Genomic DNA, 19,178 nt, shown 5'->3' on the forward strand with positions numbered 1-19,178 from the left:
AAGGATTAATACACACACATCATGATACAACAATCACAATGATTTACAACAAACTCATCCATCTGAAAACTCATCCATCTGGTAGTGCAGCAGCAGTCGACAATGACCTCAGGTCAGTTGTGAATTTACTGATCATAGATAGGAACTTATATAGAATCTTCATATAGTGATTTGGAGCTGTTCAGTTCGCATTTAGTCATATGGCGCGTAGCTAGTTAAGCAGATTTTTCTTAACCGCAGGAAAAGATCTCCTATATTTCCTAGTGTGCTAGCAGGTCCATCAGCAAACATCACTAATCAAATGTCCAAAGTTCCTATATGGAAACTTTCCACAAATTGAACTTCTGCAAACAATTAAGACTAGACTGATAGAATTACCTTTTAACACACCGTACGTTCTTCTCCTGAAACTTACGCCAGTGGCTTCTGTATGTCTTTCTACACACTTGAAATAATTCAGTTCCAATCTATTTTACAAATGGTGTAAAAGAATAGACGGTCATTAGTATCAGAATCATGTACATATTCACATTAGCGACTCTCACAATAGAGTCCCTCATTGATCACTAATTTTTCACCTAAGTGATCTCCTCACCCCAGAGCAACTATATGTCACAAAGTAAACATATTTCTCCCGCAGGTGAAATGCACTAGCTGCCTGTATTTTACAAATTTTCGCCTTAATAACTGAAAGGTCACTGAACCTTAGTTGTTCGCCAACTAGCACAGAATCAAGCCGGGATAATATAATGCATGTTTATGCTGGCGGTCCACTTCTTGAGATGCTTCCACTTGCTTTTGAGGCAACAAATCCGTGGCCTGTTCATGTCAAACAGTGGCTGGGCCTGCAAGAGCCACCTTGTATTGATGTGATGCATTACTGCAGTGATTGGCCTGGACTGCCTCACGCTGTACAGATATCTAGTTTTCGCTCCCACGTAAACGCAACAGGTTTTTGAAACGTGCTTGGATTGTCAAGTTAAGTTCTGTTTTGAGAATATTCGGTTACTATGGAGTTATTGTGCAGAGAAGGAGAAGCAGAAATGTTAGTCTGAGTATGAAGCTTTTTTTTTTTTTTTTACTTTATTGTAATTTTGATACCTGAACAACCAGGTAGGCTGGCAGCAGCACAATACGCCGCTCTTCAGCCGAAGAGAGTACATGGAGATAAACAAAGAAGAGACATTACATAGAAAAACGGCGGGAAAAAATAGGAGACACAAGAATATAAAAGCACAAGAAGCCGTTCACACTTGATGACAATCCACACTATGAACTGGAGGCCCGACGCACAAACACTGAAGAAGACGATGTCACTGGTGAACAATGGAGCGTGACGGCGAAACTTGAGTATGAAGCTATCTGCCTGTGTATTTAAGTGAAGAGAAATAACGACTGTGTTGACTGAATCAGAAACTGGATCAGCTGTTTTCGTGACGCCATATTTAACTTGGCTAACATGCAAAAACAACAGCGAAAGACGATTTCCGAAATTCGGTTTTCGCCTTCCGGAAGATGTGTCGAATGTAAACGTAGTGCGTGAACTGGTCCCTACACATCATGTTCAGTCTGCTTCCGCTCAGTTTCACTGACGGCCTGTGCCCGTGCTGGGCTCTGGCTCGGACCGTAGCTTCGGCACAGAACACCAAAAAAGTTCTGTGTGAATCGATCTACAGCAGTGATATAGTATAGAGATCACTGATCTACAGGAACGCACAGCCAGTCTCTTGCGAGATACTACTGGTCAAGTGGACACGGCTTGTGGCACAGGCATAAATGTATGTCCGTGGGTTGTGGTCATTAATGAAAACCTTTGGCGTCAATTGAGCGAGTGTTTATGTTTGAGTCAGCGAATGTGTAGTGTTTATATCTGCAAGTAGTAATGCTGAAGCGTTATTTGCTGTGGTTTGCCAATGAACATATTGAATTTAGAATACCGGTAGGTGTTTTGTAGCAGCAGTGAGAAAGTACAAGTATAGATGTGTCGTTGTTGTCATAGCGCAACGAAAAAATTTCTTGTGTAGGTCTAAATGCCAGAATCTAAAGAGTGTTTGCATATCATTACCAGGAACACTGGTGTTTATTTTCTGTTGTTTCTCACTTGCTTTATTGCCATTGTTTAAGTAAACTGAGCACGTGTAAAACCCTGAACTTAGATTGACTATACGACATGAAAGTTGTACAGTAGAAATTTGTGAAGTTTGTACTCCGGGAAGAAACACTGTAACGAAATAGGTTTTTTATTCCTAATATTGATCTAAAATTGTTGTTAAATAACATGACATTGCCGATTTACATGTAAACCCAAAAGCTGTACTACTGAAATCCAACAAATGAAGAAAAATTGATACCAAACGAAAGCTTAGTGAAAGCACTACATATTGAATGACCAACTGTTTAGTGAACTAATATTTATGGCTTATTACTATGGTCATCTGTCTGACACAAAGAGCGACAGCAAATTTCTCTACAAATAGAGAAAATCCATCTGAAGCTCAGAACGCAGTTCTATATCCACTAGTGCCTCCTCGCAAGGTGACCCTAAAATTTGCTTCTCAAAACAAGTACCTCTTTCTCTTTTGATATTCCTGCATCAAAGTATAACGCCAGGCAGTAATTATGTATTAAGAACAACATTGCGTTGGAGCATGGAAATTACTCTGTGGAGAGTATGTTGCTATGTAAAGAATGAAAGTGCCATCTGCAAGAGTAACTCTGGCTTACATCTTTACTTTAGGCAACCATCATTTTGTTGTTAGGATGCTGGGAAACTGCAGTTTGTTTACAGAACTCAGATCTTTTACAAAATCCTTGTTGTAACTCACAGTGAAATGCTGTTCAGATGCATGGGTTCATTGCCAGAAACCATTCTTTCCTTGCACCACTTGTAGGTGGAACAGTATGAAACTTTGATGTGTTGTTCATTCCATTCCACTACAGAATAGTTATTTTGCAAATATATATTTGTCTTGCGAATGAGTTTGCATTTCTAGTAAACCTCTGTGCTGTGTGTCTATCCACTATGCCTCAGGTGATCATTAAAAAAAAGTAAGGCTACACTGCATTTATTCTTTCTTCATCTCCTGTAGAGCCTATGAAGAAGGAGAACCTTCAGGGATCTAGACTGAGCCAAGATATATACAAAATAGCCAAGATATATACAAAATAAATTTTATTTATCTACTTTTTTTGCATGGACCCAATACAGTGATTGCTTTTGCAAATGCCAGACATTATAAGATGACAAAAATTATGTTTACAAAATATTTTACATACTACAGTAGTTTGAAGTGCTATCTTTCGTTGAAACTGATCCAATGGGCACACTTCACCTTTTTTGGATAAACCTGTTTTGTCCAGTGTCGAGAAGGCAAATGCAAGGGTAGGGCTCTATTAATCATCAGCATATCAGATGTATGGTAAATGATGTTCCTCCTGAGGGAAATGGCAGCAAGGGATAGGAAAGGACACCAGTTGGACTCAAGTGTGTATGTCTAGGAGCCTCATTCAGTATGTTGAAGAGGCTATTCGGACAGCCATTGAGGGAACGGGATGCAGCCAACTGCAGAGTGTGTTGTATTTTGGAACAAATTATGCCCATTATCCTGGCTGAGAGGTCATAGTTGGTACATTCTAGTAACTGTCAGAGAGTATTGAGTAGAACAGTAGCACTGTCCCAAAAGTTGATTATGGCTCCTTGGCTTTGAGTCGAGTGGAGGGACTGAACCATAGACTTCGAAGATTCTGTGACAAGCTAGGCTGCAACTTTCTGGGCTTGTCCCATAGAGTTGAGAACTTTAGTCATCCAACAGTAAATTGGGGAAAATTACAGTTTTGTTAGTGTTGGCAAGGATAAGACATCCTGTGAAACATTACTAAATGCCTTCTCTGAAAATATGTAGAACAGGTAGTTTATAACCCCACTCATGAGGGAAATTTATTGTATGTAATGGCAACTAAGAGACCTGACCTCTTTGAGGATACCTACATCAATACTGGTATCAGTGACATGGTTGTCACAGCAAAGATAACCAAAGTACAAAGGACAACTAAATCAAGCAGAAAAATATATATGTTCAGTAAATGAGACAAAAAATCAATAGCATCATATCTGAAAGAGAAACTTGAAATTTTCATCATAGAGCAGGAGCATGTAAAGGAACTATGACTCAGGTTTAAAAGTCTAGTTGACATGCACTGGATAGATACATACCCAGCAGAATAGTTTATTGTGGGAGGGACCCTCCATGATATATTTTTACTGTAAAGAAACTTCTAAAGAAACAGAGACCACTGCATAGAGGTTGTAAAACAAAGCGTACGACTATAGAGAAAAATGCTGAATGAAACATGTCTGTTAAGAGAGTGAAAACTTCGATGACTACCATAGCAGAATAGTGCAAGTGATCTTTCACAAAACCCGAAGAATTTCTGGTCATGTGTAACGGCTTTTAGTGGCACCAAAGTTAGTGTCAAGTCCCTAGCAAATGAGACAGGAACTCAAATCGAGGAAAGCGGAGCAAAAGCTGAACTTCTCAACTCTGTTTTCAAATGTTCCTTTGCAAAGGAAAACTGGGGATAATTGCTCCCATTTAATCATTGTACCACTGAAAAGATGAGTGAAATAAGCATCAATGTCACTGGTGTCGAGAGACAGCTTAAATCCGTAAAATTGAACAAAGCTCCAGGGCCCAGTGGAATACTTGTCAGCATCTACACTGAATTTATGGCTAAGTGAGCCCCTCTCCTGATTATCATAGATTCCTGGAACAAAAATCCGTGCTGAGTAGTCATGGGTCACAGTCGTCTACAAGAAGGATAGCAGAAGTTATCCATTAAATTACTGTCCAATATACTTGACATCAACTTGTTGTAGACTCCCAGAACATATTCTGAATTCAGACATGAACAGAATGACCTCCTCCATGACAATTAGCATGGATTCTGAAAACATCTATCATATGAAACTCGACTCTCACTCTTCTCACATGACACACTGAAAGCTTCAGATCAAGGCAGTCATGTAGATGCAGTATTTCTTGATTTCTGAAAAGCATTTGACTGAGTACCTCATCTAAGCTTTTCAAAAGTGCAATTGTATGGTGTATGAAGTGGAATTTGTGACTGGACTGAGGATTTTGGATAGGGAGGATGTAGCATGTTATCTTGGATGGGAAGTCATTGACAGAATTAGAAGTAACTTCTGCTGTGTCCCAGAGAGCTGTGTTAGGACACTTGCTGTTCATTTTGTGTATTTTATGACCTTGCAGACAGTATTCATAGTAACTTCAGACTTTTTGCAGATGATGCAGTTACTTGTAATGAAGCACTGTCTGAAAGAAGCTGCATAAATATTCAGTCAGATCGTGATAGGATTTCAAAGTGGTACAGAAATTGGCAGCTTGCTTTAAATGTTTGTAAATCTGAAGTTGTGCACTTCACAAGACAAAAAAAGATAGTATCCTACGACTGTAATATCACTGAGTCGCAATCGGAATATGCCAACTCATACAAATACCTGGATGTAACACATTGTAGGAATATGAAATGCAATGATCACATTGGCTCAGTCATCGGTAAAGCAGGTAGTAGACTTCTGTTTATTGGTAGACTACTGGGGAAGTGCAGTTGGTCTACAAAGGGGATTGCTTACAAATCACTCATGTGACCCACCCTAGAATATTGCTCAACTGTGTGGGATGCATATCAAATGGGACTAACAGGTGATATTGGACATATACAGAGAGGGGCAGCATGAATAGTCACAGGCTTGTTCGACCCGTTGGAGAGAATCATAGAGATGCAGAAGAAACTTAACTGGCAGACTATCAAAGATAGATGTAAACTATTCCAAGAAAGTCTACCAATAAAATTTCAAGAACCGGCTTTAAATGATGACTCTAGGAATATACTACAACCCCTTATGTATTGCTCACATGGGGTTCATGAGTAAAGATCAGAATAATTATAGCACACTCAGAGCCATTTGGTCAGTCATTCTTTCCTCGCACCATATGTGAATGGAACAGCAGAAACCCCAATAACTGGTACAACGGGACACACCCTCTGTCAAGCACTTCGCAGTGGTTTCCAGAATATTGATGTAGACTATCAGGCAATTCATTTGGTGTGGTGGGTAGCATGCCAAGAACTTATGAAGTCTGATGATCGACTTTCCAGGTGCTTTTGTCAACCTTTTGTGGATGCCATGCCAAGAAAGTATGCGGTGGTTGACATTCTAGCTACTTTTGCCAGTCTTTTGTGGATACCATACCAAGAAAAGTATGCAGTCGCTATAATGGGTGACTTTCCAAGTGTCTTTGGCAGCCTGTGAAGTTTGCAAAGTTAAGAGAGTGCCAAGCTTCTAAGTGTCTTAACAATAGCCTGGTGGGTTATTGTGAGTGACTGATTGGATAAAGGTAATCAAACACTTTAGTTTAGGTAGCCCACAAGGATCAATATTCTGTGATAATACACACTTTCAAATGACATCTAGTTTATGATGTTAACACATATGTTTCTATTTGTCCTTTTGTTTGAGGAAAGTAAGAATTTGGATCAACTGAACCTACTGGTTCTGTATGTCAGCTTCGTCCTCTGACCCAATGATGTGGTATTGATGTTATACATACACAAGCAGGAAGAGAATAGAATACAAACAATATTTTATGTGGGTATATATTATTTTCTGGAATTTAAGTTATGGTGAAAGACAGATCTGTAGCTTAGCCTGTGGCCTACAGTACATTGGTTTTAATTTCAATGGCTTTAGTGTATCAAAATTCGGTGATCAGAGTTGCACTGATCTGTGCAAAACCCTGAGGGCTCCTCAATGAAGTCACTCGTATTGGTAATAAAAGTGGACAAGAAATCCCAGTGTATTGTGGTCATAGTTTTTCCTCGGTTAACATGGAACCTGTCACAACTGCAGAACCTTTCACAGTGTAACCAGTTTCATTCATACAGTATTCATCTTCTATTTCTACTCACATGTGTTGTATTCAGTAACACCTGGTGCTCACAATATGGTGTTATACTGCCACAAGAGAAGTGAGGTAGGTGTTGCAAATTCTTGTACTTTCTAATTACGCTTAGGTACAGTGGTCATCTTAAAAATAGAACCTATTTGAGTCCACAAAAGTCTGGAAAGTGTCCCTTTCACTGCTGGAGGACTTTCCAATACTTAACATGGCAAAATTCTACCCCTACGTTGTGCGGGATTGACACACAGTACTGAGATTGCCTTTGGGCTCGTGGACTAGCACGGGACAGGGGATGTGTAGGTTTGAGCAAGCCTGTCAATGGCTCAACGCTTCTGCTATCAGGTGAGTTGTGTCACCTACTCCTAAATTATTTACATTCTGCCAGAACTTTCATATTATGTATTATCTGTTTTTCTGCTTATGTGGTACAGTATGTATCCAGCGTCGTGAACATCTGCAATAAAACTTGCAGTTGTGGTGGTGTTGTGGATGTGACAAATGCATAGTCACTGGCACAAGAGTTCAGAGAAGGCTGATTGTTGTATGGCCACGAGCAAAAGCAGCGAGCACTAATCATATTGACATTGTTATTGAACAAGCAGTTTTTGTTCCTCTGACTGGGTGTGAAAACTATACAGTCAAAGTTGATGCTTTGTGGGATCTATGCTTACTGTACTGCATGAATGCCTGGAAACAAAGAATGTGTCTTCGTTGAAGGTGTAGTGAATGCAGACTGAAAACTACAAGGCTTGCAGTTTGTCAGGTGATACTGTTATACGTGTAAGTGTCCTTTTTACATCATTCTTCAATGAAATGTAGAAGCATTGAAATTCTGTAACAAGACAGATAGCATAGTGGCAACTACCCTACTCAGTGACACAATAAATTGTGGGTTGATAATGGAGAAAAAGATAATGCCCATGTTTTCTGATAAACTAAGTGTTATTGTGTCATTGTACCCCTAAGAATACTTTATTAATGGCTATGGTCAGTGAACTTATTTTACAAGTGATGCTTCTTCCAGTTAAAAACTTAAGAGTTTGTACACACTTTAACAACAAGGGAGGTGATGTAGTAGTTAGTACACTGAACTTGCATTTGGGAGGATGAAGATTCAAGTCTGTTTCTGGCAATTTAGGTTTTCCATTATTTCCCTGCATCATTTAAGGCAAATGTTGGGGTGGTTTCTTCAGAAGGGCGCAGGTGATTTCCTTCCCCAGAATTCCTTATGCCAAGCTTCTGCTTCATCTGTGATGATCTCATTGCTGACAGCATGTTAGCCACTAATCTTCTTATCACACTCTATCATGAAGAGCAGCACCTTGATTTGTCGGGTATCCCTAATGCAGGTACCCTTCAGCAACAGAAAATAAAACTAAGGTGATGTCTGATATTCTTTACTTGCCAGCAGTTGCTTCCAGGAGTTTTAGTTGTTTTATGTGATGAAGGATGCTGCTTGTAGCTGCTCATTTTTATCAGGGCACTCTTATATCAGCAGTTTGCAATTAGATACGAATGACCCAAATAAATGTTAATATTAATGACAATGAAGACATGTTGACAGAGTTTCAAAAGTTACGTTCAGTATTCCTATGGAGTATCATCTCAGTTATGTGACTGGATTCACGATTTCCTGTCAGAAAAGTCACAGTTCAGAGTATTTGACAGAAAGTCAATGAGTAAAACCAAGGTGATAGCTGGCAACCCCCAGCGAATTGTTTATGCCCTCTTCTGTTCCTTAACTATTCAGATGTTTTAGGAGACATATTGAACAGCCTTCTTAGATTGTTTGCTGATGATTCTGTCATTTACCATCTAAGTCAACAAAAGGTAAAAACCAACTGCAAAATTATTTAGACAAGATATCTGCCAGGTGCGAAAAGTGGCAGTTGACTCTAAATAATGAAAAGTATGAGATTATCCACTTGAGTTCTAAAAGGAATTTTGGTTGCACAATAAATCACACAAATCCAAAGGTGTCAATTCAACTGAGTACCTAGGGGTAACATTTACATATGTCTTAAATTGGAACAATCACATAGCTAATGTTGTGGGGAAGGCAAATCAAAGACTGTGTTTTATTGCTAGAAACACTTTAAAGGCGCAACAAAACCACTGAAGAGGCTGCCTACGCTATGATTGTTTGTCCTCTCATTTTGTACTATTGTGAAATACAGAAAGAGTTACAGATATGATATGCAAGTTGGGTTGACTCTCATTAATACAAAGGCTTTTTTGGTGTGGTGAGATTTTTTATGGAATTTCAATCTCCAATTTTCTCCTCTGCATGCAAAAATGTTTTGTTGATGCCCACTTACATAGATCAAAATGATCACTGGAATAAAATACGAGAAATCATAGCTTGAATGGAGAGATTTAAGTATTCATTTTTACTGGGAACTATTAGAAAGTGGAAGGGTAGAGAAAAAGTGTGAAAGTGGTTTGATGAACTCTTTGCCAGGCACTTCAGTATGAAGTGCAGTGTAGTGATGTAGACTAGATGTAGTAGTGGTGGAATTTTCAAATTTTTGCACTATGTCTTTTGTCAGGAAAAATATTTAACATGAACACATAATATACTTCCCAAACCATGAGGCTGGTTTGGGGCCTGTGTCTCATGGGCACATGCTCTCCAGAATAGACAGCTCACCAGGTATACACTGTCCATATTTACGTCCATCACTCACATACAGACAGAACCTGCTGCCATCCTTGAAGAAAACAGAGTGCCATTCCACCCTCCAGTCAGCTCTTTCACAACACGAGAGTAGCTGTGCTTGGTGGTATTTTGTGTTGGTGTCTGCCTGGACAGAGGCACATGTGATCTCAGTCCTGCTGCAAGCAAACGGTTCCCAAATAGTCCTTTGTTACACAGTAGGTGTAACATGTGCCCCGATTTCTTCCCTGGGCAATATTTTTTCCCTGGACAGTATTTGGTTGGCCATCGCTGCTTGAACAATTCACATCCAGCACCTGGTCTACAGATGTGAGAATGTTCCATAAACCACTGCTGAAACCAGCGACATACCCCCGGTGTATTGTGCCCAATATCTGCAGTGGTATGTTGACGCACCCATCCTGCTCTCTGCAGGCCTACAATGCAACCCTATTCAGGTGATTGTATTGTTCAACAGGAGTACACACTCATTGGCAGTGAATATTGCAATTAGTGTTCACTGCTAAACTCAGCACAATTACTACCTGCAGAGAAAAAATGGGGCAGAAAACAAGCCTCTTGGGCACCAACTGATCATTGATGACACTGACAAATCATTCACTACCACTACAACCCGTCAGTATGTACATATTATTCCCTGGTCCACGGAACATAGCCCTTGAGAGAGTTGCATTTTTTCTGACAGTGCATATAGCTTTGAATTACTGTTTGTTAGTATGGACTGGCAGGTTTTAATAAGGTTCTTGACTTTCATAGAATATGTCATTGTGACTGTTAGGTAACTGAGGGAATTCTGCACTTGTAGGCAGCAAAGAGTGTTGACCACAAGATGTGATTGCCAAAAAAGCTGACAGGGGAAACAGTTTTAGTGTTACTTGATTGGTCAGAATATATTGAAAAACTGTTTACATGCCTCAATTCTACAGAATTCCGTGAGGTACCCTACAATCCTACAGAGAAATATTCTTTGGAAGTGAAGAACTTTATTACAGTCAGCCAGTCCATATTTACTGATAGTAACTCCAAATACCTCACAAACATGAATCCTATAGCACCCAAATAGTATGGGCTTTCAAAGATATTCTAGTAAGGCTTGTAGTGTTTTCAGTTTCAGCACCTTGTTTGACAATAGCCAGAGTTAAACCAAAATTTAGAATACCTAATTTGCTTGCATTAGTGGAAGAATTAAGAGCTGTACCTATTCCACCTAGTGCAAGCTAATCTTGTTTGACATCAGCAGCCTATTTTCAATATTCCTGTTGGCGAGGCTATGGAAATTTTAACAGAACATTTCCATTGGACACAAACAACATCTTAGACATACTTAAAGAAGGATTATTCAAGTTTCAACCAACTCTGTACAGTCAGTCAGATGGGTTATTGATAAAGTACCCTTTGAGTCTCTTATTACCTGAAAACAGTTTGTATAGTTTTAAACAAACATGTTTGTATAAGGAGACTATGAGTCCTAAAGTACATTGCTCTACTAGGTTTATGGACAATAAACTGTGCTTGTGGATAGGCACCACTAGACAATTAAACATTTCCAATTTTTCATAGGTAGATTGCTACTCACCATAAGAATGACACGTTGGGTTGTAGACAGGCACAATGAAAACTTTTTTTCACATTTAGATTTTGGCCAAAGTCATAAAAGGAAATACACACACACACACACACACACACACACACACACACACACACACACACAAAGCATGCATCTGTCATGCCGAATGGGGCTGGCTGCCACCAGGCGCAGCATTAGAAGGACGTGAGGTGGGGAGGGAGGGGACGGAGCAGAAAAGGAGAGGAGCAGGGAAGGGGAAACACGGGTGTTTGCATTGGCAGAGGGCAGCACACAAAGAGGCTAAGGGGATGATTAGGGAGAAGCTGACAGGAGAGAAGTTGTGGAAACTTTTGGGTTGAGGATGTGGGGACAGTAGATTAAAGCCAGGATAATTTTGGAAGTGGAAAATTGGCTTTAAGGATAATACTCACATGTGCAGTTCAGAAAAAGTGGTGGTGGAGAGGAGGATCCAGATGGCCTGGGTTGTGCAGCAGCCATTGAAATCAAGCATGTTCTGTTCAGCTCCATGTTGCACCACAGGGTGACCTACTTTGCTTTTGGCCACAGCTTGGTGGTGGCTATTCATCCTGGTAGACAGCTGGTTGGTAGTTACACCAATATAAAAAGCTGTGCAGTGACTGCAGCAGAGCTGGTACATCACATGGTTGCTTTTACAGATGATCCGGCCTCTGAAGAGGTAGGATAAGCTTGTGATAGGACTGGAATAGGATGTTCTGGGTGGGTGGATTGGGCAGGTCTTGTACCTGGGTCTTCCTCAGAGATTTGATCCCAATGGCACGGGTTTGGGTTTGGGAGTGTTATAAGGATGGACTAGGATGTTGTGGAAATTTGGTGGCTGATGGAACGCCATTTTAGGAGGGGTGGGAAGGATCCTTGGTAGGATGTTCCTCATTTCAGCTCGCAATGATAATCAAATCCCCGATGAAGAATGTGTTTCAGGCATACCAGTCCAGGGTGGTATTGGGTGACAAAGGGGGCACTCCTTTGTAGTGGGTCGTTGGGGGTGGTGGGGGATAGGGGCTGTGTGGAGAAACAGCACAGCTGATCGGTTTGCACTGGGGATAGCATCTGCCTTTGAGGGTCTTGGTGAGACCCTCAGCATAATGGTCAAGGGATTTCTTTTCACTTTTCTCCAGGTGGCCAGGCTGTATTGGAGGGACTTCTTGGTGCGGAAAGAATGACAGCTGTTGAAATGCAGGTACTGTTAGTGGTTGGTGGGTTTAATGTGGACAGAGGAGTGATTGGAGCCATCAGAGAGGAGAAGGTCAGTGTCCAAAAGGTAGGATGCTGGGTCGAAGAGGACCAGAAGAAGTGTGTGGGAGAGAAAGTATAGAGGTTGTGAAGGAATGAGGATAGGGTGTCTTGGCCCAATTTGCAGATCATGATCATCAGTGATCCTGAACCAGATGAAGGATTTGGCATTTTGGGAGGCTAGGAAGGTCTCCTGTAGATGGCTCATGAACAGGTTAGCATAGGAGGGTGTCATGCAGGTCTATGGCAGTGCCGTGGATTTCTTTGTACACTGTACCTTCAAAGGAGAATTAGTTGTGAGATAGGACAAAGTTTGTAAGGTGTATGAGTTGTGGGTCTGGAGTTGAAGGACATTGGGAAAGGTAGTGATCAATAGTGGTAATACGATGGGCATGAGGGATGTTGGTGTGTAGGGAGATGGCATCAACAGTGATGAGTAGGGGTCCAGGAGATAGAAGGGTGGGAACAGTGGAGATTTGGTGAAGGAAGTGGTATATTTTACATAGGAGGCTAGATTACAGGCAAGTGGTCGGAGTTGTTGGTCAGTGAGGGCTGAAATTGTTTCAGTGGGGGCACAATAACGAGCTAAAATAGGGTGTCCAGGATTGTTGGGTTTGTGGATTTTGGAGAGCATGTTTCAAAGTGGGTGTGCGGGGTGTCACAGAGGTGAGGAGAGAAATGGATTCAAGCTACAGGTTTCGGAAAGGGCCAAAGACCACATGGGACATTTTTGACCCACGATGGTTTTTCGAGGACCGTAGTGCCCTCCATAATCATCGCATAACCAAACGCTCCTGTGACTTTTCACCATTTATGAGGTTGTACAACTCACCAAAATTTCATCCCCCTAGCTCACGTAGGAGTATGAAAAATTTACCTGTTATACCAGTAGTACCATGTGAGTTATTTTTTACCCATACACATTTTAACACCAGTTTTCAGACACTAAATAGTTTCTGGGCATGCCTCGACATTGTTCACGAGATGTTAGAGTATATTATGATACTTTGGACCAAAAAGAACATGAAATATAAAATATTCAGAGGTTGGATGATACTTTATACAGCACGGCTTTCTGTTTACTATGTACTGGCAACATGCAGACCTATGGAGTGAGACTGGGAAGCTAAGAATAACATATTATACCATGGGAAACCCCCCATCCCCTTCTACGTTGCTGTCTGGGGCACTGCCAACAGTTCTCTTAACACAATAGCAGATGTCAGGTGCGTCGCCCTTACGGGACATAACGACTGACAACTTCTTCACCTCCATGAAACAGGCAGATGAGCTGAAACAAAAAGGAACAAGTTTAGTTGGTCTTTGGAGGTCACTCAAGGAGGCCCTTCCTGGAACGTGAAGTGGAGACAACACATTGTATGCAACACTCTTACAAGTCCGGTGACAATCTTCTCACAGCATACCAAGGGAAAAAGAAAAAAAAAATGCATGCCAGATGTCAGATGAATGAGAATAGCGAGAAGAAACTTCCAGAAATGGTGAAGTTTTATTATGAAACTAATGATGGAGTCAATATAGTTGACCAAATGGCTAGACACTACAGTGTCCGAGCTGGCACCCACCGATGGCCTGTGCATGTATTTTGCAATATTCTTAACCTTGCCGTGATCAATGCTCACACAATTTTTAAGTTACTTACATCTAAGAAGATTTCACATCAGGACTTTATCCTCAGCATAGCAGATGAGCTTGCTGCCCTCTACAAACTGCAGACAGGAGCCAGTCTCCCCTTGCAGGCACTCGATACCGGCACTAGCCAATATGGGAAAGGCCTTATCAAATTCAGAACTTTATCCTCAGAGTCGCAGATGAGCTTGCTGCCTCTTACAAACTGCAGAGAGAAAATCAATCTCCCCTTTTAGGCACTCAATACCGGTGCTGGCCGATATGGAAGTAGAAGGTCATGTCAAATTCAGGTTTCCAGGAAACAACAAAACAACAAAGGGAAAGAAAACATCAGGTGTATGGTTCAAGTGCAAATATGTGTGCAAAAGTTGCCGACCAAAAACTTGTCGAAAGTCTGAGTTCCAGGTTAGGCAATTCTGTCAAGTCCTTGTTCTGTAATATTTCTAAATATTTATACTTATAGGCTGAAGCTATCCGTTCTTATGTTTTAGTTCCTTGATAAGCAAGAAAACATGCAGGGCATTTTAATCACCTGCTGCATTTTAGAATCTTTCGCAAATATTTTGTACTTACCTTATTTTTCTATAAAAGTAAAAATACTATTAATACTCACGTAAAAATATGTTTTGATTCTGTTTCAATCTTTTTATAAAGAAAAAATTATAACATTGTTTTACTTACTTGTTTTAATGACAGTTGATGAAAGATTGTGGAATTTCTTCTGTAAAATTTAAAATAAAAAAAGTTTACTTGTGAAAATTTATGTTTGACAGTGTACTGTTCATATTGTCAACATGAAGACACTCAAAACACCACCTAAATATGAATAAAACGGAGATTTTCTACTGTGGGTAAAAAATGACCCACATGGCGAAGTTCGGTACTTCTAGTGTTAAGTAGGGATTGGAGGTTGTGTTGGACTTCTGGGATTGGATCACTCTTGCAGAGTTTATAGGTGGAGGAGTCAGATAATTGGCAGAGGCCTTCCGCCAGGTAGTCACTGTGATGCGCAATGACAGTGATGGACCCTTTGTCTGCAGGTAGGATGATTAGGTGAGGATTTGTTTTGAGGTTGTGTATGGCTGCACTTTCTTTTACTGAAAGACTGGTGTTTTTAGAAGGGAAGCTGGGGAAGGATAGAGAGGTCAAGTCACAGGCTACTTCTACTGCATCAGAAGCCAGACCACCTATGGAAGCAGCCATGTCATATACCAGCTGCGCTGCAATTGTGGCAAAGGTTTTTATATTGGTTTGACTACTAAACAGTGGTACGCCTTGATGAATGGCCACCATCAAGAGAAAAGTAGACTACTGTGTGGCAGAACAGTGAGCTGAACATAACATGCTTGATTTCAATGGCTCACCAATGCACATGACCCTGTTTCCCCTTCCCTGCTCCTCTCCTTTTCCATTCCTTGTGTGTTTCCTTTTTCTGAAGAAGGCTTTGGCCATGAACTAAATGCGTAAGAAACTTTTCGTTCTGCCTGTCTGCAACTCAACGTGTCATCCTCATGGTGAGTAGCAATCTACCTATTAAAAGTTGGAAATGTTTAATTGTCTAGTGGTGGCTATCCACAAGCACAGTTTACTGTCCATAAACCTAGCAGAGTGTTGTACTTTAGGACTCATAGTCTCCTTATACAAACATGTTTGTTTAAAACTTTACATAAAGTTTTCAGGTAATAAGGGCTCGGAGGGTCTTTTATCAATAACCTATCTAACTGACTGTACACAGTTTGTTGAAGCTAGAATAATTTCCCTTTCTAAAGAAGGCTTTGGCCATAAACTAAATGTGTAACAGTCTTCTTGTTGTTCTTGTCTGTAGCTCAACATGTCATTTCTATGGTGAGCAGCAATCTTTCTTTTTTCTTACATTGTTGATATTCTGACCTGGAGTTTCCAGTGTTTGTTTTTCCCCCCTTTCCTGCTCCTCTCTTCGCTCCCCTGCCCCCTCCGCACCCCCTTCTCCACCACCCTGCCCCACACCCTCCTGGTGGCAGTAAAATTTACCACAGTAAAATTAAGTTTGCATTCTAGTTGGGAGAATATTCACTAAACTTCATAAACCTTACCATTGAAATTATAGAGTAGAAACGTTTGTTTAAGATTTGGAGGAAAATAACTTGTACAGGCACAGTGATACCTGCCAGTTCTCAGCATCCTGTAACTCTGAAACATGCAGTCCCCCATTCCATAGTGCCATGCCTGTTATCTACATTATCTGGTCAGAAGTATCTGGAATGCAGAATTGACCAATAGATGTCACGAGAGGCAGACTTACCAGTCTAAAAGTTGGTAGGGAGTACTATGTTGCCAGTAGAGAAGTATTAGCAGCAAAATGGGTTGGCCAGGAGAGTTCATTGACTTCATATGTGGATTAATCATTGAATGTCACCTAAGTAACCAATCCATAAGGGACATTTCAATGCTTCTAAAGCTGCCCGAGTTGAGTTTTGGTGATATGACTGTGAAGTGGGGGAAAAAAGGGGGGCAGACCTCATGTACTGAAAGACAGGGACTGCCGTGCTCCAAAGTGCTCCACTAGGCAGTTAATTACTTTTAATGCAGAAGTATATGAACACATTGCACAGCATTGTGTAGTGATTTCAATACAGGGACAATGATTGTTTGTATTAGCATGACAGTAGCAAACAGAAGGAGACAGACAAAAGGTGAAGATATTAAACCTAGACCCCTAAAATTGTTTTGCTACAAAAAATCTAAATGCAGTTCCTCCTTCCAGTCATTGTGCAAATGCTCGGCTGGAATGGTAGAGGTGATTGCTCAATAAAAATATCAGCTAATATCACTCAGAACAGAAAAGTCATGTGGATTTCCTAAGGTATGTGTACGAACCTACTCTTTCGAGTTGATACCACGTCAGCGACTTGCATGTCGATGAGGATGAAATGATGATGATAAGGACAACGCAGCACCCAGTCCCTGAGCAGAGAAAATCTTCGACCCAGCCAGGAATCGAACCCGGGCCATTGGGTATGACATTTTGTGATTAGGGTGGGATCCACCCCCTCCCCTCCCCCACTTAAAAAATCGCTTGTCAATAAATGATGATCAAAGGGATCACTGTGTCTAAAATCTATGGATACCAGTCATTGAATGCTGACCCCAATTTTGACTGGACCAGAGGTGAGATTCTTCCTTCACATCGGTCAGGGGGCCTAAATATGACTGACGTGATGTAGTGCTGAAACTGGTTGCTCAATTAAGATAACAACTGGAAATTTAGATGGCTAAAGATGATTTGATTCCATCTGTTATACCGAACAGCCAGGATCCTGCAGCCATCTGTATAAAGATGGCCTTAACAGAGAACATGAAAGGAGTAGGAGACTATAAAAGAAATATTCCAACTTTGCAGAATAAGCTCTGAATGAGTGTCATTTGTACGATATTAAATGGGATGTACTCCATAGAGCAAGTAAAGGCAGATAACTAACATTACTTCAAATTTTAGCTATCATTGAGCACTAGTTACAGAATCCTTAATGACCAAACACAGTTCGATTATTCACCCCTGCTAAAGTGGCAGCAGCCAATTCGTATTATTCATGCTGTAAGATAATAGACATTATGTAAATTGTGTAATAGCCCCCCCCCCCCCCTCTCTCTCTCTTTTTTTCTCTTTCTCTCCTCCCCCACTTCCCTCTCCCTCCCTCCCCTTCCCCCTCCCTCTCTCTCCTTCCCTCTCCCTTCCCATCCCCTTCCCCCTCCCTCCCTATCCTTTTTCTGTTCATTTCATTCACCAACTTCTGTATTTTTGCCTATATACCATACCTGTGTATTCTTATACTTTTGAGTATTTCCAGCAAACTAGATAAAGAGGCAGTAGAGTCTTATCTCAATAAGGAACTCAAAACAGTTAGCTCTGGAGAGGCATGTGTAGAAGAATTGTGGCTGAGGTTCACAAAATAATTGACCATTCATTTGATAGATATGTGCCCAATAGAACAGGTTATAATGCAAAGAACCCTCAATGGTACAAATTCTAAACGAACAGGGACTATTGCATAATATGTGTAAAACAAACCAAAGGGCTTGAGATAGAGAGAATCTGAATGGAATGTGTTTGGCTGCCAGGAGGACAATTGTCAAGCCTTCAGTGACTACTGTAGCAGATTATTGAAGGATCTCACACAAAATATAAAGTAATTTTGGTGGCTTGTAAAGGCTGTTACTGGTACCAGAATTAGTGTTCATACACTCATGGACTGGGTGACTCAGATTAAGGGGTGGCAAAGCAAAAGCAGAAATGCTTAATTCTGTTTTCAAATGTTCTTACAAAGAAAAACCAATGATTAATGCTCCAATTTAATTCTTGCACCTCTGTGAAGATAGTTATTAGTGTCAGAGGTGTTGAGAAACAGCTGAAATCACTAAGATGATACAAGGCCTCAGGGGCCATGGAATCCAAATCAGATTATGTAACATATCTGCAACTGAGTTGGCCCCTCTTTTAGCTATAATCTACCATAAATTCCTCAAACAAAAAACCATGCCCAGTACTTGGAAGAAAGACAGATCACACTTGTCTACAAGAAGGATACCAGAAGTGATCCATAAAACTACCATCCAGTATCCTTCACATCCATTTATTGTAGAATCTTAGAATGTATGTGAAACCCAACTCTCATTTTCTCACAAAACATCCTGAAACCCATGGTTCAAGACTATCATTTAGAGGCAGTGTATCTTGATTTCTAAAAAACATTTGACTCAGTACCACATCTAGGCTTATCAAAAGTATGATCATATGGGGTATGAAGTGAAATTTGTGACTAGATGGAGGGTTCTTGATAGTGAGGACACAGCACGTTATCTTGGACGGAGAGTCTTTGGCAGATTTAGAAGTAACTTCAGGTGTACCTCAGAGAAGTGTGTTGAGACTATTGCTCTTTATGTTGGACATTAATGATCATGCCGAACTAAACTCCACCCGAACAGGCCTTGAAGGCCCAATGGTACCAACCAGCTGCCATGTCATCCTCAGCCGCAGGTGTCATTAGATGCAGAT

At 40.8% G+C, this 19,178-nt stretch overlaps 1 protein-coding gene across 2 annotated transcripts in view; it reads left to right on the forward strand.

Moving 5' to 3' along the window:
• The first annotated feature begins 1,582 nt into the window (after nucleotides 1-1,582).
• The window catches only part of LOC124709590 (tRNA (guanine(10)-N2)-methyltransferase homolog), a 181,987-nt gene continuing 164,391 nt past the window's right edge, over nucleotides 1,583-19,178 (forward strand). Inside the window, exon 1 of one of the 2 annotated variants that reach the window (XM_047240852.1) lies at nucleotides 1,583-1,939. In XM_047240852.1, the coding sequence (XP_047096808.1) occupies nucleotides 1,883-1,939 (57 nt within the window). In that variant the 5' untranslated portion in view covers nucleotides 1,583-1,882. The remainder of the gene's footprint in view (nucleotides 1,940-19,178) is intronic. The other variant, XM_047240851.1, reaches the window with a different exon arrangement.

The sequence above is a fragment of the Schistocerca piceifrons genome, chromosome 1 (genome assembly GCF_021461385.2).
Source record: "Schistocerca piceifrons isolate TAMUIC-IGC-003096 chromosome 1, iqSchPice1.1, whole genome shotgun sequence".
NCBI classification, from domain to species: domain Eukaryota; kingdom Metazoa; phylum Arthropoda; class Insecta; order Orthoptera; family Acrididae; genus Schistocerca; species Schistocerca piceifrons.